At 42.7% G+C, this 22,496-nt stretch overlaps 1 protein-coding gene across 9 annotated transcripts in view; it reads left to right on the plus strand.

The window, feature by feature from the left end:
- SCEL (sciellin) overlaps positions 1-22,496 on the plus strand; it is a 125,336-nt gene that overhangs the window by 11,303 nt on the left and 91,537 nt on the right. For all 9 annotated transcript variants that reach the window (XM_061435161.1, XM_061435159.1, XM_061435158.1 and 6 more), the window contains exons 2-5: positions 4,718-4,779; positions 5,455-5,572; positions 10,940-10,999; positions 17,179-17,247. In XM_061435161.1, coding sequence (XP_061291145.1) covers positions 4,737-4,779; positions 5,455-5,572; positions 10,940-10,999; positions 17,179-17,247 — 290 coding nt within the window. In that variant the 5' untranslated portion in view covers positions 4,718-4,736. The remainder of the gene's footprint in view (positions 1-4,717; positions 4,780-5,454; positions 5,573-10,939; positions 11,000-17,178; positions 17,248-22,496) is intronic.

Here is a 22,496-nt window from a genome sequence, read left to right on the forward strand (position 1 = left end):
CTACAACTGCAGGGAGTCCCTGGCAGAGAGGAAAAGATGAAGAACCGTGAGCTGGAAAACCTCAGGTGGAGTCCCAGCTTTGCCTCTCAGCCACTGCTTAAGCCATGTCTCTGCTAAGTTGGGATTATATTACTCTTAGAACATGGCTATGTAAATGAAATGAGATAAATTATATATTACTATAACATCATCTATAGAATTATTATTGTCTGAACTCTCCTCTTTCTTACCCAGCAGAGCCTAAAGGGGCAGCAGAAGCCTGGCTTGGGGGGAAATTGAGGTGGAATATGGGGAGGATACCAAAGAAAATCTAAAGAAACAACATCCAGATAGAACCCTACATATGTCCCCTTTAAGTCTGGCTTCTTTTGCTTAGCTTGTTTCAAGTTTCATCCACATTGTACTGCACATCAACATTTCATTTCTTTTAGTTGCCAACTAATATTCCACTGTATGGATGTACCATATGCCATGTACCCATTCATCCATTGATGGGCATCTGGGTTATTTTCACTTTTTGGCTATTTGGAATAATGCTGCCATGACTATTTGTGTGCACATTTTGTATGGACATAGGTTTGTAAGCTAGGAAGTATCAGGGAATACACAGATTAGGCTGCTCTGTGCGTTTGTTTGCTGCAGTGATTCCCTGAGAAGCTGTCCTGGTTCTCCTGCTGCCAGGCATTGCGGGCAGAGATCATGGGACTCCAGAGATGTCAAGAGTCAGGCAGGCCCTGCTGTGTACCAACCTTCTCTCAGTGTAATGCCAGGTACCTGTCCGGTCTTGCAGTGACTCATCACAACCATTATTGCTGGTTGCCGAGGAATGAGTTGGTTTCAGTTTAGAACCAGATTCTGCTTGTTTACACTTTGGCAGTTTACATCCTCTCCCTGAGCTTCAGGTGTCTTATCTGGGAGATGGAGGTAATAGCTGCTGTGCAGAGTTTATGTGAGGAAGAGTTTATGATGCCTGTGAGGTACCCTGTCACGAGCAGATACTATGGCAATGGACAACAGCCCTGTGCAGTGGGGCCATTAAAAAAAATGAAGGTCAGAGATACGGTGGCACAAAGCTCTTTGAATGACTTAGCTATTTTAGAAATGTTTAAACTACTTCCCCCATAAGGACTCTATTAGTTTGCTAGGGCTGCCAAAACAAAGTACCACAGGCTGGTAAGAGAAATTTGTTATCTGGGGGATTTCTTTGGAAGTCCTAAGGTTAAGGCTCTGAGATCTCAATGCAGGGGATGGGGCTCCATCCCTGGTTGGAGAACTGGGATCCCACATGCCATGTGGTGGGGCCAAAAGATTTTTTAAAAATTCTTTAAGAAAGAAAGAAATTTGTTGTCTCACAGTTCTGGAGGTTGGAAGTCTAAGATCAAGGTGTCCTCAGTTTTGATTTCTCCTAAGGCCTCCCTTTAGAGAAGGCGATGGCACCCCACTCCAGTACTCTTGCCTGGGAAATCCCATGGACAGAGGAGCCTGGTAGGCTGCAGTCCATGGGGTCACGAAGAGTTGGACAGGACTGAGCAACTTCACTTTCACTTTTCACTTTCATGTACTGGAGAAGGAAATGGCAACCCACTCCAGTATGCTTGCCTGGAGAATTCCAGGGACGGGAGCCTGGTGGGCTGCTGTCTATGGGGTCGCGCAGAGTTGAACACGACTGACGTGACTTAGCAGCAGCAAGGCCTCCCTTCTTAGTTTCAGGATGGCCACCTTCTTTCTGTCTGCATCCTCTCACACCAGAGAAAAGGTTTGTGTGTCCAAATTCCTCTTATAAGGTCAGAGGAAAGATTGGATTAGGCCTCACCCTAATGGCCTCATTTTAAAGTAATCATTTCTTTAAAAGCCCTGCCTCCAAATACAAACACATCCTGAGACACTGGGGTGTTAGAAATTTTGAAAAGGACCTAACTCAGTGCACAGTAAGTACTGAGGGGGCATCTACTCTGTCCCACAGGCTGGAAATGAGAAGACAACGTCTTGGGTCTGACTTACAGAACACTCGGTGTTTTGTGAGAGACAAATAAGCAGTTAATTGCCAAATGCCTCTTCTCTGTGGACCCTGCCCTGTGTTTCATGGTTGAGTTTGCAATCTCTGCAAATACATTACCAGCTGTACATTCAGCATTCTGCCCATGTCAGAATCCCAGTTCAGTTGGCTACAAACCCTTCAGGTCTTTACTGGCTCAGGAAAAGGTTTATCAGAGCCCATTTAGAAACAGAAAGTTGGTTTGCCAAGAGCCCAGAGAAGTGAGGCCAGACTGAGGTGAAGTGAACAAGTGGTTGAGACTGAAGTTTGCCAGGCCCTTTTTCCTCCCCTTTCTTCCAAATTTAAGGAGCCTCCAAATACATGAGCGACTTCACTGTTAAGGATTTCCCTGATGGTAAAGCATCTGCCTACAATGCGGAAGACCAGGGTTCAATCTCTGGGTGGGGAAGATCCTCTGGAGAAGGAAATGGCAACCCACTCCAGTACTCTTGCCTGGAAAACCCCACAGACAGAGGAGCGTGGTAGGCTACAGTCCATGGGGTTGCAAAGGGTCAGACATGACTGAGCGACATCACTCACTCACTCAAATACATGACACAGGGTCTGCTCTACACCCCTTGCATGTCCAGCACCCAGTGGTCCAGGCTGTGCATCTCCTCCCAACTCCCAACCACACCTCCTCTATGTCTTTGCTTTATACTTTCCGAGGTGATAGAAGCCTGTGTCATCATCTTGATAGACAAATCTGACCCTCAAAACAACCACAGTTCATCTCGTTTTACTCATAAGGGAGCTGAACTATAAATATCATTGCCAAAGTGACACAGTAGATGGCACACCTTAGATACAGGTCTTTCCAATTCCCTGGTGGTGAGGTGGTAAAGAGTCCATCTGCCAAACAGGAGACACGAGCTGACCCCTGGGTTGGGAAGAACCCCTGGAAAAAGAAATAGCAATCCACTCCAGTGGATTGTTTGGAGAATCCCATGGACAGAGGAGCCCGGCAGGCCACAGTCCACGGGGTCACAAAAGAGTCGGACGTAAGTTAATGACAACTTTTTAATTTCACTGAGACCTTGAGACTCTCTGCAGAGTGAATAGCTGCCAGTCTTATGCTGGTTGTTAGTCTGAGGTTGGGTCCTCTCAAAGCAATGACTGAGAGGCCCTTGGGTGCCTGTGATTTATGAAGGGTATATGTCCAAGAGAAGGAGAAAGGGAAGAGGGGGGAGGGTTGGGGAGGCAGGGGAATGAGCTGGGCAATGATGCGCCCCCTGCTGGCCTAACAATGCCACGGTGAGGGCTGAAGCCCCAGTCGCCCGCAGAAGTGGCTCTGCGTTCCGGGGTAGTCAAGTTGCTGGCTGCGGATGTAGTGGATGAGGGTGTACAACTGGCAGCCCCACCAGCCAAGGGCAATTTCCCAGAAGAGATGAAGCTGTGAGCCCATAGTGCCAAGCCCTAGGCTGGTAAAGTCACCAGCAGCTTCCTCTTCTCACCCACTCTTGGGGCACTGATATTCTAAATGAAGACCCCAGGGAAACAATGCCTTGATCCAGAAAATATATCTTTACCTTTTCAGGTCCTATAGTCCATTATCGTAGGAGATACATTTGAACCAGAGGGTGGGAGATGGGGGCTTTATAACCCTCACGTTATACCTGTAAACTGCTGTCTGATGATGCAACTGTAAGTCTCAACTCATTTATAGTTTGACAAGGTGATTTTTGTGTACCTTGTTCGGATGATCATCACAACCTTATGAGGTAGGTAGTGGGTTTCATTAGACCATTTTACAGGGAGATTAAGTAGTTCAGAACTTTGATGTCATGAAGCTGGACCTAGGACTTGATTCTGACTCAAGATGGAGGGCCCCCCCACATTCCATACACAATCTGGTGGGATGGACTCTGCAAAAAATATAACACCCCACCTAGGGTGACCAAGTCATCACTATTGGCCCAGGACTTTTCCAGTTTAAAAACTGCTGCTGCTGTTGCTAAGTCACTTCAGTTGTGTCCGACTCTGTGCGACCCAGTAGATGGTCGCCCACCAGGCTCCCCCATCCCTGAGATTCTCCAGGCAAGAACACTGGAGTGGCTTGCCATTTCCTTCTCCAATGCATGAAAGTGAAAAGTGAAAGTGAAGTCGTTCAGTCATGTCCGACTCTTAGCGACCCCATGGACTGCAGCCCACCAGGCTCCTCTGTCCATGGGATTTTCCAGGCAAGAGCACTGGAAAGACTAGAAAGAGCATTGACTCCTTGAGTTTAAAAACTGAGAGTCTCACATTTGTGGAAATTCAGGGCTGACTTCTCTGTTAAGCTGAAAGGCCACACCTGGGGCTCGCAGTACCTTTAGGGCCCCAGAACAGACACTTGTCATATTATCTTTCTTGTCTCCACCTCCTGGCTCAGTGCCAAGCTCTCAATGCATATTTAGTCACTGAATAAATGAATTAACTGATGGGCTGATTCAGTCAATTGCCTGTCCTGTAACATAGGGGACACTAAATACTCCTGACTTCAGTATCTTCATCTGTAAAATAAATACATTGGAATAGACGAACTCTCATGTTCTCAGGGGACAGTTTATATCATATATCAAATCCAGGTTATGGGACTGTCCATGTCATTGAAAAATGTGTCTCATTAGCAATGAACGAGCCCCTTGTTGATTCTTTGTTGAGTCATTGTCGTGTTTTTCCCCATCCCCGTTTTTCTTTTAGGTCCTGACTGGAAGGCAGCATGTCCAATTTCACCTTGAGAAAAACATCTCCCACAGGAAACGGTAATGTAGATGCTGTTTCCCTTACTCAGAAAACTTAAAAATCTGGGGAAAACAATCCATAGTTCCTAATTTTTTTCATGTAGCTATGAATGCTTAGAAGCAGCAGTCTAATTTAATTAACATGGCCAAAGTTAGGCTTAAGATAAAAGTCAGAGTGCTGTAGATTTAACTCATCTAATTGCAATTCAAAGATTTCTTTTAAAAATCATGTATAGGTGACCTTCTGTATTTCTGACTCCCATGGGATCAAAGAATCATGTTATTTATAATCAGAAGTGTCAAGACTTACTGAGTATTATAAGTACTTCCAAAACAGTCTTGTGTGTCCTTCCAAGGCATATTTCTTTCTGAGCAAAGTGGCCCACCCACTAAACCCAGTATTGATTTAGCTGAGCCTGTGGTTCTACCTTCCCAGCTGCAGGGCAGGGCTTCATAACATGCACAGGTAGTTTCAGTTGGCACCAGAGCAGTCTTATATGTTATGTTATCTTTGATGATAGGTGTGGGATTTGTTCTTTCTTGCCAGTGCATCCTACTTTGAAACAGTACTGGAGGTTCCAGCCTAGAAGATGGAGGCTGGACCATCAGATGCGCCTCTCAAGATTTCCAAGTTAGCAAACACACACTCAACTCCATGGCACTGTATCTCTTGAGGTTTCATTTTTCTGTTGTTAGATATGAGGACTACCACGCAGGGGACCACACTGAGGCAACAGGGTTTCCAAGAGGTCAACACAAGAAGGACTTTCTTACAGGATAATAGCTGGATAAAGAAACGTCCTGAAGAGGAAAGGTAAGCGGGCATGGAGAGGAAGGAGCGGGGAGAAGAAAGAGCTATTCTCCATTTAGGAAACTAATGGCCGACTGGAAAGTGGATGCTTTTTTTTTTCCTAAAGCGCTTTGTTGCTTGGCCTCATTTTTGGTAAGATTTAGTAAACATACTTTGGTTATATCAGATTTTTAATATCTGATTTTTAATAATCTCTCTACCATCTTAAATATCCAGATACCTAAAAGAACATGAGTTGTGAGTGAGAGAAGGCAGGATTTCAGTATTATGAGTAGCATAGACATTGATAACCTGAAAAAAAAAAAAGACATTCCAGTTTCCAAAAAGGTAATATTTAGTCCATGGTGGCGATATTCCTGGTATATATTGATCATGTCAGTTGAAACAAACGGAAGTATGATTCCAAATTTACAAATTTAATAATAACTTATCTGAAATTTCCTTATAAGCAAGTGAAATAGATAAATTCTTGGCTCATTTTAGTTCCCACTGGCTGTATACCTCTAGATCCAGGAAGCTGCTAAATGCACTGTCACTTCGTGAGTGAAGACATTTACCAAGAAAGTATTGTCTGTTTTAACCATTACGTCTATTAGCTATATGTTTAAAGGTTTGAAGACTATGTCCCTAAACATATTGCCTCATTGCCAGCACAGATTTATAATAGATATTTGTCTAACCCAGATATATTTATTATAAATTGTGTGTGTGTGTGTATATGTGTGTGTGTGTGTGTGTGTGTGTGTGTGTGTGTAGGAGGCTATCTATGGGGTTGCACAGAGTCGGACACAACTGAAGCAACTGAGCAGCAGCAGCAGCAGCAGCAGCAGCATACACACACATACATGTGTGTGTCCTTAGTCACTCAGTTGTATCCGATTCTTCGACTCCATGGACTGTAACCTGCCAGGCTCCTCTGTCCATGGGGACTTTCCAGGCAAGAAACTGGAGAGGGTTGCTATGCCCTCCTGCAAGGGGTCTTCCCAACCCAGGGATCAAACCCAGGTCTCTCGCATTGCAGGCAGATTCTTTACTGGCTGCGTCACCAGGGAAGCCCAAGAATACTGGAGTGGGTAGCCTAGCTCTTCTCCAGGGGAACTTCCTGACCCAGGATTGACCCGGGGTCTCCTGCATTGCAGACAGATTCTTTACCAGCTGAGCTACCAGGGAAGCCCATGTATATACATATGTGTGTGTGTGTATATATAGATAGATAGATAGATAGATAGACGCATATGCATATGCCTATGTTCTTTGATTCCCTCTTACATGTCAAGTTAGATGCAAGATACTTTACATATAAAGCATCACTAAATCTCACAACTATCATCAGTTCAGTGCAGTTCAGTCGCTCAGTCGTGTCCGACTCTTTGCGACCCCATGAATCACAGCACGCCAGGCCTCCCTGTCCATCATCAACTCCCAGAGTTTACTCAGACTCATGTCCATTGAGTCGGTGATACCATCCAGCCATCTCATCCTCTGTTGTCCCCTTCTCCTGCCCACAATCCCTCCCAGCATCAGGGTCTTTTCCGAGTCAATTCTTCGCATGAGGTGCCCAAAGTACTGGAGTTTCAGCTTCAGCATCAGTCCTTCCAATGAACACCCAGGACTGATCTCCTTTAGGATGGACTGGTTGGATCTCCTTGCAGTGCAAGAGACTCTCAAGAGTCTTCTCCAACACCACAGTTCAAAAGCATCAATTCTTCAGCGCTCAGCTTTCTTCACAGTCCAACTCTCACATCCATACATGACCACTGGAAAAACCATAGCCTTGACTTTTGGCAAAGTAATGTCTCTGCTTTTGAATATGCTATCTAGGTTGGTCATAACTTTCCTTCCAAGGAGTAAGCGTCTTTTAATTTCATGGCTGCAATCACTATCTGCAGTGATTTTGGAGCCCCCAAAAATAAAGTCTGACACTGTTTCCACTGTTTCCCCATCTATTTCCCATGAAGTGATGGGACCAGATACCATGATCTTCGTTTTCTGAATGTTGAGCTTTAAGCCAACTTTTTCACTCTCCTCTTTCACTTTCATCAAGAGGCTTTTTAGTTCCTCTTCACTTTCTGCCATAAGGGTGGTGTCACCTGCATATCTGAGGTTATTGATATTTCTCCCGGCAAATCTTGATTCCAGCTTGTGTTCCTTCCAGCCCAGCGTTTCTCATGATGTACTCTGCATATAAGTTAAATAAGCAGGGTGACAATATACAGTCTTGTCATACTCCTTTTCCTATCTGGAACCAGTCTGTTGTTCCATGTCCAGTTCTAACTGTTGCTTCCTGACCTGCATACAGGTTTCTCAAGAGGCAGGTCAGGTTGTCTGGGATTCCCATCCCTTTAAGAATTTTCCACAGTTTATTGTGATCCACACAGTCAAAGGCTTTGGCATAGCCAATAAAGCAGAAATAGATGTTTTTCTGCAACTTTCTTGTTTTTTCAATGATCCAGCAGATGTTGGCAATTTGATCTCTGGTTCCTCTGCTTTTTCTAAAACCAGCTTGAACATCTGGAAGTTCGTGGTTCATGTACTGCTGAAGCCTGGCTTGGAGAATTTTGAGCATTACTTTACTAACATGTGAGATGAGTGCTTTTGTACAGTAGTTTGAGCATTCTTTGGCATTGCCTTTCTTTGGGATTGGAATGAAGACTGACCTTTTCCAGTCCTGTGGCCATTGCTGAGTTTTCCAAATTTGCTGGCATATTGAGTGCAGCACTTTCACAGCATCATCTTTCAGGATTTGAAATAGCTCAACTGGAATTCCATCACCTCCACTAGCTTTGTTCGTAGTGATGCTTCCTAAGGCCCACTTGACTTCACATTCCAGGATGTCTGGCTCTAGGTGAGTGATCACACCATCGTGATTATCTGGGTCATGAAGCTTTTTTTGGTACAGTTCTTCTGTGTATTCTTGGTACCTCTTCTTAATATCTTCTGCTTCTGTTAGGCCCATACCATCTCTGTCCTTTATAGAGCCCATCTTTGCATGAAATGTTCCCTTGGTATCTCTGATTTTCTTGAAGAGATCATACAAGGTAGTTATTACATTCTCATTTTACAAAAGAGGAGTCTGAGGCTCAGAGAAGTTAGGTAACATGTCCAAGAGAGCACATCTATTAAGTGGTAGAGCTGAGAGTAACATGACCCATTGTCTTTCCGTTACACCAGCGGTTCTCAGTCAGGGACAATTTTGCTCCCAGGGTATGTTTGACAAGGTCAGGAGACATTTACAGATGTCCAAACTAGGGGTGGGGTACCCCTGACATCTAGTCAGTAGAGGCTAGGAATGCCACCAAACAACCTATTAATACAATGCACAGGACACTCCTCACAACAAAAAATGATCAAACCCATAATGTCAAGAGCACTGAAGATGGGAAGCCTACATTACAGGATACTTACTTCAAGCTTTCTACTAAACTATTCATGCATGGTTGTTTGAGGAACATACTTGTAACTGGTGAACAAAAATGTCTCTTAAATTCTGTTATTAAATTCTATTATTTAAGAAACTATAGGGGTATTTGGAGATACACTAAGTTTTGGAGGTAACACTCTTAGATAACAATCAGTTTCACATACTAAGTTTTGTAGTTAACACTCTTGGCCTACAGTCATTTTCTTCTATAAAGCAACATTTACAGCTTCTCTTGAAACCTATTATGACATTTCTATTTTTCCAAAGTGACAGAGGGAGATCAAAGGTAAATTTGGTGCTGCAAGTATTTGCACAGATGTGGGGAGATAGAGATGTCTAAGACAATTTACAGTTGGTAGGAGCGATGGTTTTATGCCAGGCACACTTCCTTAAAAAGGCCTAGGGAAGCTTGGACAGCGTGACAGCTTCTCAGTGAAGGGGAAATTGGCTCTGATGCTTCCCCCACACTCCTGGCCCAGTGCTGGGCTCCTTGTTAGGATTTTTCTTCAGGCAAAAAGTGCGTCTGTCATCTGCTGCTCTCCCCCAGGTGTAGGGAGGGGATAACTGGGAATCTGGAGGGTTCTCTTGGGATCTTTGAAGGTGTATATTTGCTGGAATTATTTCAGTTTCACTGTTCATCTTTCTTTTTAATTATCTACTGCAGTTCTTTTATAGCTTTATTGTCAGTGGTTCCAGAGTGTTGAGTAACATTAGTGGAGCAGAACCAGGAGAAATGTGATATTTCAGGTTTGGTTGGGTTCACACTGAAAGGTTCAGATACTTACTCTCTGCCTTGGCTCAAGGCCAAAGTCTTTACTACATGTTTTGACATTTCCTAACATTGCCTGTGGGCTTCGCAGGTGGTAAAGAACCTGCCTGCCAGTGCTGGAGACATAAGAGGTGCAGGTTCAATCCCTGGGTTTGGAAGATCCCCTGGATGAGGGCATGGCAACCCATTCCAGTATTCTTCCCTGGAGAATCCCATGAACAGAGGAACCTGGCGGGCTACAGTCCCCTGGAAGATGGCATGGCAACCCACTCCAGTATTCTTGCCTAGAGAATCCCATGGAGAGAGAAACCTGACAGTCTGTAGGGTTGCAAAGAGTCAGACGTGACTGAAGCAACCTCCCACATACACACACAACATTGCCTATATCTTCAGGTCCACTGTACAAAGTAAGAAGATAGAACTTCATTTTATGTATGAAGTCCTATTGCATGATTGACCAGTAGGAAAAGCAAAAGTTTGGAATATAGAGATCTGGGACCTAAACCTACCCTTGTCACTTGCTAATCTTTTAGCTTTAGGAAAGCCACAGACTCCTTGATTTTCTCATCCATGAATTGGATATGAGTGTCTCCCTTGCCTAATTTATAGGGTATTTTAAGGACCAAACAGAGCACACTATATAATCTCATGGGTCAAAAATAGGCTAAATCTGTGAACAATCAACCTTCTTAATCACAAATACTGGTATATATTTTCCTACACTTTGTCAAGGAAAACTATCAAGGTGATCGAGGGGAAAAATTTCAGACATAACAGGCTTAATTAAATTTAAAACATGTTTGAAAAAAAGTTTGCCTTCCTGCAGAAAAGCATGCTTCTAATATACACAAAGTAGTTGGCCAAGCATTCCCACACTCTGATGAAAGAAACCAAAACCAAAAAAAACAAAAAGCAAACACTCATTCTGTTGTGGAATCACCTGGAGATCTCATGGGATAAATCCGAATAATGGTCGTTTGTCCTCCCAAACTTGTTTCTTTTCACCGTGCTCTTTCAAGTGGTGACTGGTTAAAATAAATGCATAGTTGTATTCTTACGCCTGAAGTAAAATGAATTAACTTTGCCAAGCATTGCGAGCTCTTTCCTGTCTGCCTTATTTAATGCTTACTAAAGGCTGTGATAACTTTTCACGTGACTTAATTTTGTTCTTTCTCTGCAGAGACGAAAATTACGGTAGGGCGGTGCTCCACAGACACAATTCCCACGATGCCTTGGACAGGTAGGTGTTTCAGACAAGTTACATCATTAGCAGAAACACAAAGACAGTTGTTTTTGAGAGTAGACTTGTTCGAGGCTGAATATTGGTGCCTAGCCGCAGGCTTTCCCTGATGTTCTGGGCACGTGAAAGAGAATCTGATAACATTAGGGATTTTCACAAAGCAAACTATGCTTCTCCAGCTTTCTGCTCCCAAAATGCAGCTTGAAGGCATAGAATCATCAATCCACTGCTCACCCTACCATGGTGGCCTTCCTGATGGGAAAGAGCAAGGGCTCCCACAGAAACATGATGAGGTAAGATATTTCCAAGCCTTAGAGAAAGGAACTCTAAAAGAGAAATAACAGCTGAGTTCACTTGCTTTATGGGACAGTATGTTTCTTTTCTGCGGACGATGACTGCAGCCATGAAATTAAAAGATTCTTGCTATTTGGAAGGAAAGCTATGACAAACCTACACAGCGTATTAAAAAGTAGAGACATCACTTTGCCAACTAGGTCCATAGAGTCAAAGCTGTGATTTTCCTAGTAGTCACGTATGGATGTGAGAGTTGGACCATAAAGAAGGCTGAGCGCTGAAGAATTGATGCTTTTGAATGTGGTGCTGGAGAAGACCCTTGAGAGTCCCTTGACAGCAAGGAGAGCAAACCAGTCCATCCTAAAGGAAATCAACCCTGAATATTCATTGGAAGGACTGATGCTGAAGCTGAAACTCCAATACTTTGGCCACCTGATATGAAAAACTGACTTAAGGGAAAAATACCTGATGCTGGGAAAGATTGAGGGCAGGAAGAGAAGGAGGCAATAGAGGATGAGTTGGTTGGATGGCATCACCGACTCAATGGACATAAGTCTGAGCAAACTCCAGGAGATAGTGAAGGACAGAGAAGCCCAGTGTGTTGCAGTCTATAGGGTTTCAAAGAGTTGGACATAATTTAGTGACTGAAAACAACATTTCTTTTCAGAAACTCCTAGGCATGTGGAAAATCGCTAAATGATACTCAGTGGCCAGAATGCAAATTAGTAGGAAAATTTAAGCAAAACTCATAGTCACAATGATGTAAATAATCTAAGATTGATAAAATGAAAAGACAATATTCTTACTAAAGCACATTGACACTAACACACATACAAAGAACCACACCCAGCAGAAGAACCTAGTTATTTCTCAGACAGAAGTGTTATCTGGTTTAATAGGCAGATTCATGGGGTCGCAAAGAGTCAGACATGACTGAGCAACTGAACTGAACCGAACTGACCACCAAGACATACTTAGTAAAGGACTATGATTGTTTTTCATGGTGGGGCTTTAAAAAGATAAGTATACATTGTAAAGTAACTGTTGTTATTTAGTTGCTAAGTTGTATACAACTCTTTTGTGACCCCCATGGACTGTAGTCCACCAGGCTCTTCTGTCCATGGAATTCTCTGGAGTGAGTTGCTACTTCATTCTCCAGGGGATCTTCCTGACCCAGGGATCAAACCCATGTCACCTACATTGGCAAGTGGATTCTTTATTACTGAACCACCTGGGAAGCCCCGAAGTAACTATACTCAAGTAAAAATTAATTACAAAAACGTTAAGTGGACACTTTGAATATGTCTATTTTGGAATTTTTATCTGTGAATTTTTCTAAACCATTTAAAAAATGTTCAGAATTTTGATGTGTTGGAGGAGAAAATGACAACCTACTCCAGTGTTCTTGCCTGGAGAATCCCAGGGATGGCGGGGACTGGTGGGCTGCCATCTATGGGGTCACACAGAGCCGGACATGACTGAAGCGACTTAGCAGCAGCAAGGAACTAAAAAGCCTCTTGATGAAAGTGAAAGAGGAGAGTGAAAAAGTTGGCTTAAAGCTCAACATTCAGGAAACGAAGATCATGGAATCTGGTCCCATCACTTCATGGGAAATAGATGGGGAAACAGTGGAAACAGTGTCAGACTTTATTTTGGGGGGCTCCAAAATCGTGGCAGATGGTGATTGCAGCCATGAAATTAAAAGACACTTACTCCTTGGAAGGAAAGTTATGACCAACCTAGATAGCATATTCAAAAGCAGAGACATTACTTTGCCAACAAAGGTCTGTCTAGGAAGGCTATGGTTTTTCCAGTAGTCATGTATGGATGTGAGGGTTGGACTGTGAAGAAAGCTGAGTGCTGAAGAATTGATGATTTTGAACTGTGGTGTTGGAGAAGACTCTTGAGAGTCCCTTGCACTGCAAGGAGATCCAACCAGTCCCCTAAAGGAAATCAGTCCTGGGTGTTCACTGGAAGGACTGATGCTGAAGCTGAAACTCCAATACTTTAGCCACCTCATGCGAAGAGTTGACTCATTGGAAAAGACCCTATTGCTGGGAGGGATTGTTGGCAGGAGGAGAAGGGGACAACAGAGGATGAGATGGCTGGATGGCATCACCGACTCAATGGACATGAGTTTGAGTGAACTCTGGGAGTTGGTGATGGACAAGGAGGCCTGGCGTGCTGTGATTCATGGGGTTGCAAAGAGTTGGACACGACTGAGCGACTAAACTGAACTGAACTGAAGGGTCCCGAGTTTACCCCCCTCTACATGAAGTATCCCACTGGTTTTTGGGTTCCCAGCCTTAGTTCTTCTGTTTGACTGTTCTGTGATTTAGCTGACTGTCCTGTGACCTGTCCTGGTCTTCATGATTTTGAAGCTTATGTTCTTGTTCTCTGTTGGCCCTCTCTTACCAAACAAAGGGAACCTGATAACTTGAATCCAGGCACTAGTGGAAAACACACCCTCCATTGTATTTGCCTTTCTCTGGAACTATTAAAGAACATACTTTTTGTGAAGCATGACCAGGAAAACTAATATTCATGTTCTTAATATGTTTCAAGATATGTGTGTGTGCTTAGTTGCTCAGTCATGTCTGACTCTTTGTGACCATGGACTGTAGCCCACTAGGTTTCTTTGTCTGTGGGGACTCTCCAGGCAAGAATACTGGAGTGGGTTGCCTTGCCCTCCTCCAGGGGATCTTCCCAACCCAGGGATCAAACCCAGGTCTCCCACATTACAGGTGGATTCTTTACCATCTGAGCTACCAGGGAAGCCCATGTTTCAAGATAATGTAATTGTAATGCCTTCTATGGTAATTTTATATATTTAAAATTGACTGAGCGACTGATCTGATATGATATGATCTGATCTGAACCCTTCATGTTGCTGGACAGCATTCTGGCTAAAGCAGCATATTGAGCTGCTTTAGTTTTATTTTATTTTATTTATTTATTTAGAAGTTTTATCTTTACAAATAAAAATCTATAAGCCTGAGACATTTCCCCCTGGACTCCTTGGCGAGTATCTCAAATGACATCTTTATAAAAGGTAGTGTAGGTTATTTTTCTCCTTGCATTTGCACAAACAGATGTCCATGTGACACTTTTGCATCCTTCTGTAGAGTTTGTGTCCACTTTGGTGCTCACCCAACACCACTTTGGAGCACCTACTGTGTGCTGACACTGTGCCAGGTGCTGGGAATACAAAGATGCATCAGACACCAGCTGTGATCTTAAGGCGCTCTCACATTTCATGGAAAAAGATGGATCCATAGACACAGATACTCAGATTTACCATGCAAAGTGCTTGTAGAAGTGTGGGCCATGCTATGGGAAGAAGCAGAGGGTAACTCTGACTGAAAGAGTGGAAGCCCGCCCTGAGGAAGTGCTCATTGGTGTTGCTGCTTGAAGGATGGAAGCTGTTTCCAACTAGGAAAGGGTAGCTGGTGAGCGAGGGGCTGGGAAAGAGGCACTTCCAGCAGAAGTGATAACATGCCCAAGAATTCCACATGAGCAGAGACTGAAAATAAAGGAAAATAAATAATTGTCTCGTCATGCTAGAAGACAAGCTTCATAGGACGCACAAACAGCAGGACATTTTACTATGTCCTTTCTCTGCAAGATCATTAACATGTGTCAAAGGAGGCAGAAGGCACAACAAATAGTACCAGTGGAGATGCCCTTCGGAGCCAGACAATATTCTGCAGTCTGGGAACAGAACGAAACCCTTGCTTCCAGAAAACTTCAAGTGATTCAAGTGAAAGTCACTCAGTCACGTCCAACTCTTTGTGACCATGTACAGTCCATGGAATTCTCCAGACCAGAATACTGGAGAGGGTAGCCTTTCCATTCTCCAGGGGGTCTTCCAAATCCAGGGATTGAACCCAGGTCTCCCGCATTGCAGGTGGATTCTTTACAAGCTGAGCCACCAGAGAAATCCAAGAATACTGGAATGGGTAGCCTATCCCTTCTCCCATGGATCTTCCTGACCCAGGAATTGAACGGGGGTCTCCTGCATTGCAGACGGATTCTTTACCGACTGAGCTATCAGGGAAGCTTCCTGGTTAAAGGTCGAGGAGGGAGAGATTGAATGTAGATGAACACAGTATGGTATGTCCTGTGGTGATAAGGACCTGAAAGAATGAAGCAGCTAATGAGACAAAGCAATGGCGTCTGTGAGGGGCTATTTCCTGGATGGGGGTCAGTTCCATCTGCACCCATGCATTACACCTGCTAATGAGTCTCACCATGACCTCACTCTGAGTTTCCTTAAAAACACAAGAGATTGCATTAGCCATTTTTAATAAACATTATTCTTTCCTTAATAAACACTATTCCCTCTATCTCTGTTCATTCATGTCTGTTTATCCTCCAAGTCCCAGCTCAACCTGTATCTCATCCAGGAAGCCTTCTCTGATCCCCACCTCCTCCAAACAAGCTTTCTCAGCTTCAAACTCCCTTGTACTTGACCTGAACCTCTTTTCTGATACTGACTGCTTTCTATGCTTGGATGTACATGTCTTGTCCTGCTAGCTCTGTGTGTGCAGGGTCTGTCTATAGTTAATTCATAACTCATTCCTCAGCTGATGATATACTGTCATCAGTATAGTATATGGTTTACCTGCAAATATTTGCTTAATAAAGATACACTACATCAAGTTAAAAATTGCATCTTAAATAGTATACTGTTTTGGTACATTTTCTGATTCAGTACCTTTGATCTGTCAGCTTCAAATGATGCTTTGAAGTGCAAATACAGTCAATCATGGTAGAATTCTCCAAAGAGCTTACTTTCCCTGTATTACTGGGTTAAGACATTGAACAGGCTTTTCTTGCTGATTGATCAGTCTGATCAAGCTATCTCCAGTGCTTTGATGATCATGGTTCCTTCTCTAATTTTCTTGTCTTCTCTCTGCTCCCTCTTTTTCAAATTATCTGTCCGTCTCAGCTCTCTGCCACTGTCTCTCCTCCTCCTACTTCTCCCAGGCTCCCCTCTCTTCTCTTCTTCCTATCCATCCTTTCTCTTTTCTACCACTTTCCTCTGTTCATTTTCTTCCTATGTTTCCTGTTTCTCTCTTTTCTTCTCTTGCTCCCTCTTTCTTCCAGCAAGGCCGCTTCTTTCAACCCTGTCCACGGTGCTGAACTGGTAATAGACTGATTTGTATGTAGCCATCCCACCGGTGCCAGACCAGAGTTTTGGAGAAGACAATGGCACCCCACTCCAGTACTCCTGCCTGGAAAATCCCATGGACGGAGGAGCCTGGTAGGCTGCAGTCCATGGGGTCGCTAAGAGTCGGACACGACTGCACAACTTCACTTTCACTTTTGACTTTCATGCATTGGAGAAGGAAATGGCAACCCACTCCAGTGTTCTTGCCTGGAGAATCACAGGGACAGGTGGGCTGCCGTCTCTGGGGTCACACAGAGTTGGACACGACTGAAGCGACTTAGCAGTAGCAGCAGCAGCATTGTGCTGGCATAAGGCTCTGATGAAACTGTAAACAAACAGAGCTGATGATAAAGGATTGAGTTCCTCTTACATAAAAATCAACAACACTGAAAGCGGTACATATTAGTAATTAACTCTTTTGCATGATGTGTTGCTTGTTTCACATATCCTTATCTTCGACTTGAATACGTTCCATTGTAATTAGATTAATTGGACCTAAAGAAGAATTCTTTTATTAGCATGGGGAATTGGGTTTGCTAATTTATCCTAGTCAGGTCAAAGCCTGGGACAATTTTGGTACTCCAAATAGGCCTTTTCTGGTAACATATCTATCTCCCACCCCAACAGGCCAAGATTTTACCAAATCTGTGGAAGTTGTATAAACTATTTTTTATAATTTATTTGATCTTCCTATAATTATTTTTTGCTACAGGAAAACAAATGAGAGGGAAGAGCCAAAAGCCACAATCAGTCGGTACAGATCTGACGACACTTTGGACAGGTAAGGTGTTTTGAACCAGCAAGTGGAATGTGTAACATATGTTAAATCCCATTTCTTATAAGGCATGAGGCAGATAAATGTTTACCAAAGTGAGCTTCAAACTATGATATTTTATCCCCAGGAACAGAAGGGCTATAAAGATGGAATTATCTTCTTCAAAACTCACAAAATCTTGACTTGCTATGCTATTTTCCTAAAATCTTGCTAATAGTACATCAAAAGGAAAAATCCTAAAGGAACTGGTTTGAGTATAGATGGGATGGGCACTGCATGTTATCTTCTTAATTTTAAAAGGAGAATATAGTTTTTTGTGTGTGAGTCACCAGTTCTTGTTCTAACTTCTATTTTTCCATTCTGGAGGCAGAGAAACAGCAGTTTTTGTTTTAACTGTCTTATGGAGAGACTATACATTTTAATAACACAGTAGTTTTGATTCACTCTAGGATAAAGACATTAGCTCTTTAGAAAGTGAAACTGCTCTTTCGGCCATGGAGTCACCGCATGGCTGTACATGAGTCATTGTGTTGTGCCTGTTGTTGGCTCACTCCTAGGTGGAAGGAAAGGAAGGGCTCATAAATAGAAAACTTAGGAATATCTATTCAGGTTGAAGTGTAAATGCTACGAGTCACATTTAAATTTTATATCTCGTAGAGGTGCTTATCGGGAGAAGGCAATGACACCCCACTCCAGTACTCTTGCCTGGAAAATCCCATGGACAGAGGAGCCTGGAAGGCTGCAGTCCATGGGGTCGCTAGGAGTCGGACATGACTGGGCAACTTCACTTTCACTTTTCACCTTCATGCATTGGAGAAGGAAATGGCATCCCACTCCAGTGTTCTTGCCTGGAGAATCCCAGGGATGGGGGAGCCTGGTGGGCTGCTCTCTATGGCGTCGCACAGAGACGGACACGACTGACGAGACTTAGCAGCAGCAGCAGAGGTGCTTCCCAGGTGGCTCAGTGTTAAAGAATCTGCCTGCCAGCATAGGAGACACAAGAGACTTGGAAGCAGTGCCTGCGTGGGGAAGATCACCTGGAGGAGGTCATGGCAACCCACGCCAGTATTCTTGCCTAGAGAATTCTAGGGACATGAGACTGTTGGGCTACAGTGTGTGGGGTTGCATGGAGTCAGACACAACTTAGCAGCTGAGTACAGAAGTGTTTATTAAGCATAGATAAAGAACAAAGTTAATATCTTCATTTGGAGTCTAGACACACTGAATGCCTGAGGCCATCAATAGTCGAAGCCACACCCCTGTAAGCTAAAGATGTGCTGTCTTTGGAAACAAACACGCAACCTGCTGCCCTTGCAGCATATACACTGAAACTTATGGCATCTAATAGATTCCATATTCAGACCAGGCCAAAGTCAATTAAAACAGCAAATGCATGCACTTCTGCACTCTTTATAGGCTTTTAAGTCAATCTCCCTAATAGCGAACTAAGGGGGTGACATCTCTCTTGTAATTAACAACCTTGACAAGAATCAGTTTGTGAAAGTATATACCCAGGATCTCATCTCCACAGTACTGAGTGAGAGAGGAGTCACAGTGCTTCTGTCTGTTCATCTTGGCCTTGTGGGCTGTTCTAGTGCTCTGTTAATTGAAGCAGGAAACCCTACTTCTAGGGATGAATTTACAAGTGAGGCAATTATATCTCAAGAAAGGTAAATATGTGGGAGACCTAAGCCTTCACAGGCTGAATGTTTGTGTTTGAATGTTTATATCAGGCCAGTCAAGATGGAACCTTAGAACACCAGCAGTGAACTAGACCAGACCTCACAGTCAAGCCAGTTAGTCATTCTCAACCTCAGCAGCAGATTAGAAGCACTTAGGAAGTGAAGATGTCAGTCTCTCAGTCTTGTCTCTTTACTACCCCATGGACTATAGCCCACCAGGCTCCTCTGTCCATGGGGTTCTCTAGGCAAGAATATTGGAGTGGGTAGCCATTCCTTTCTCCAGGGGATCTTCCCAACCCAGGGATTGAACCTGGGTCTCCAGCACTGCAGGCAGATTCTTTACCATCTGAGCCACCAGGGAAGCCCAAATCACCTAGAGAGCTTTTGGACTGCACTGATAATTTGCTTCCAACAGCTCTTAGTCCCTAAATCCTAATCTAATTAGTCTGAGGGGGACTTGGGCATCTTTTAAAGTTTATGACATGATTCTGATGAGCAGCCAAAATTCCAAACCACCAAACCAGCCCAAACCCTTCATTTTAAAACTAGAAAATGAAGCCAGAGATTTCTTGCTTTATCTACACAGAGGATTAGCAGTGCATATTGGGAAGATGAGCTCCTTCCCCGGGCACTCCTATCCCCAGCTCACCCCCAACAGTGAACTGCATTCATCTCTCTAAATGTGGGCACAGGTGTGAGGGAGAGAACACAGACGAGGTCAAGAAAGGCAAGCCCTGGTAGCAGGAGTCAGACCCCATCATGCAGGGCATTCCAAGTGTAAGATGCGAAATAATTTTAGGAGGAAGATGATCAAATATATTAGGAGTGTGCATGTGTGTGCCATTTTAGTACTAACGTGTGTAATAAGTAAATATGAGAAAAGTACTGAGTTACCTTTAAGGAGTTCCCTTTTAAAATATACATCTGTCGGTAAAAATATGAAGTGTTCTAAAGAAGCATAGGTAATCAATAGTACACCGTAGCATTTCGCTATGGCTCAAACCCTGAAGATTGTTTCATATCTAATTTGGAAAAACCAAGGTTAGGGAGACCTCTAGTGTTCTGTTGTGGAAGTGTAACTTTTCCTTTGGTTCTTTCGATCGTGTTGCTGATTAAGTATTTCCTGTCTCCAAGACTGACCAATCTATCTCATATCACAAGTTGATAGAAACTTCATTTCTAAGGGAAGTACCAAGTTAATCTCCCTAAGAAATGAGAAATTGATGAATACATTGGAATGATGTTTAAATTGATGATACATTAGAATGATGGTTCTGTCCATTATGATTTATATTATTTATATTTATATAAATTATTATTTACATTATACACAATTATTTATATGTTATTTATAGACTGACCCCCCTAGTGTTGTGAAAGAGATAGTGGAGGTGAAAAATAATAACTGAAGAAAGACCTGTTGCTCATGAGTGTTGCAACAATTAGACTACAGAACCAGGTGTACGACAGTGGGCCCTATGGAAAGACTTGGAGACAGACTGCTTCCTGGTTGTATGGCCAAGAGAAAGCCACTCACATTCTCTGAGACTCTATTTCTTCAGCTATAAAATGAAAATAACTACATCTACCTTGTAGAGATGTTCTGAAGAGCAGAGAAAATTGCAAAGAGTAGTAGGGAGCTATTTTGACTATTCCACGCTATATTGCCCACAAAGACAAACACTGTAGAATTTTGATTAACTTCATTTAATTTTAACATCACAACTCTCCTTTATTTAAACCTTGAAGATGATTGAAATTAAGGTTCTGTTTTCTTTAGACAGATTGTTATTTTCAGGGTACCAGAGAAGCAATTTCCCAGGATTATTTTTATCTTATATGAAGATCTTATAGATGGCTCTAAAGTCTGAGCAGTTTGCAAGGAACATTTAAGTTTTATGATTTAGGATTGCATGACATCATGTTTATGATATTCACCATGGTTTACTGCAGAGCCCTTTAAATATAAACATATCAGAGGCTCAGTAGCAATTAGTGCAGAGAATATACTTGTAGTCTTTGGTCTAATGATCACCTGAGTGATCTTCATCTTCATGAGTTTTTTTTTTTTTTTTTTTTTTTGCATGTCTGTGCAAATCCTTTATTAAAGCAACAGCCAAAATACAGGATGGCTCACATTATTTTTTTTTCTTTTCTTGCTACTGTATCAACTTTAATACTAATCATTTGTTTATACCTTTAAATTATTTTTAAAAGGTAAACATTTATAATTTACAAATCAACAGAGTGACATTTCCATCCAGATACATTTTTCCATCTTATTTCCCACTTTTAACAAGGGATATCTAGAACCAGAGGGACAGCACATCAAATGGAAGAGCCAGCACCTTCTGTGAGCAGCAGCGCCAGAGTGTCTAAGAGATACACTGAAGGTTTACATTCCTCATTAACTAAAAATAATTTATGCCAGAATATTCTCAAACCTATTTGCCTTCTGTTTTTACATTCTCTATGAGCTTCGATTTCGATGGTGGTATTCTGAGCATTAGACCCCTTATATATGACATCTCTAAAAAAAAATTTCAATTAAAGATCATTATCACCATCATATGATATTTTCTCATATAACAGACACTCAGTCCTTCAGGAAGCATAACAAGCGATTCTGTTTTATTCCATTGCCCCTCCCCCCACACACACTAATTTGTTTAACCCAAACCTTGTTAATCACTGTAGAAACCCTACAAGTCATTAGGAAGATGAACTTTGTTATCTACTAGAGGATTTTTAAACAAACAAGTGAATGTAAAAGTGATTAATACCTTGAGGATGGTGGTGGTTTAGTTGCTAAGTTGTATCTGACTCTTTGTAATCCCATGGACTGTAGCCTGCCAGGCTCCTCTGTCCATGGGATTTCCCAGACAAGAATACTGGAGTGGGTTGCCATTTCCTTCTCCACATCATGAGTTTTAAATGCGGATTCATTCTGTACAAGTTAATACCTGGATTGTGAACAGTCAGTTGAGAATATGGAGCTCTGGATGATTCAGTGTTCCTCCCTTTTTGCATTCGAGAGTTACCAGTTTACATTCAAAGTATCAGCATTATGCACCATAAACAGAAACTGTGGGGTTGACTTGGGGAGTTTTCATGTATTAGTGTTAGTTATCAAGTGTTTTAGTTACACATGTCACAATGACATCTAGGAACTGAAATCATTTTAAAGCTGGGAAAATAAGCCATATTTTTTCACCATGACTTGTTTTTAGAGCAAGGCAAGGTGATCATCCATCTTCCCAGGAACAGTTTATATAAAGCCCTGTAGTAAAGTGGATGGTGGGACTTCCCTGGTGGTCCAGTGGTTAAGAATCCACCTTGCGATCCACGGGTTCGATTTGTGATCAGGGACCTAAGGTCTCACATGTGGGGTTGCAGCCAAGTCTGCTCACGGAAACTACTAAGCCCACCCACTACAAGGAAAGCTCTCGCTCGACACAATGAAGATCCTGTGTACTGCAACTTAGACCCGATGCAGCCTAAAGAAATATATAAATATTTTTAAAAAAGAAACAGATGCTATGTGCTCATTTCCATGGCTTATTTTTTTTAGAT

Source organism: Bos javanicus, chromosome 12 (assembly GCF_032452875.1).
Source record: "Bos javanicus breed banteng chromosome 12, ARS-OSU_banteng_1.0, whole genome shotgun sequence".
NCBI classification, from domain to species: domain Eukaryota; kingdom Metazoa; phylum Chordata; class Mammalia; order Artiodactyla; family Bovidae; genus Bos; species Bos javanicus.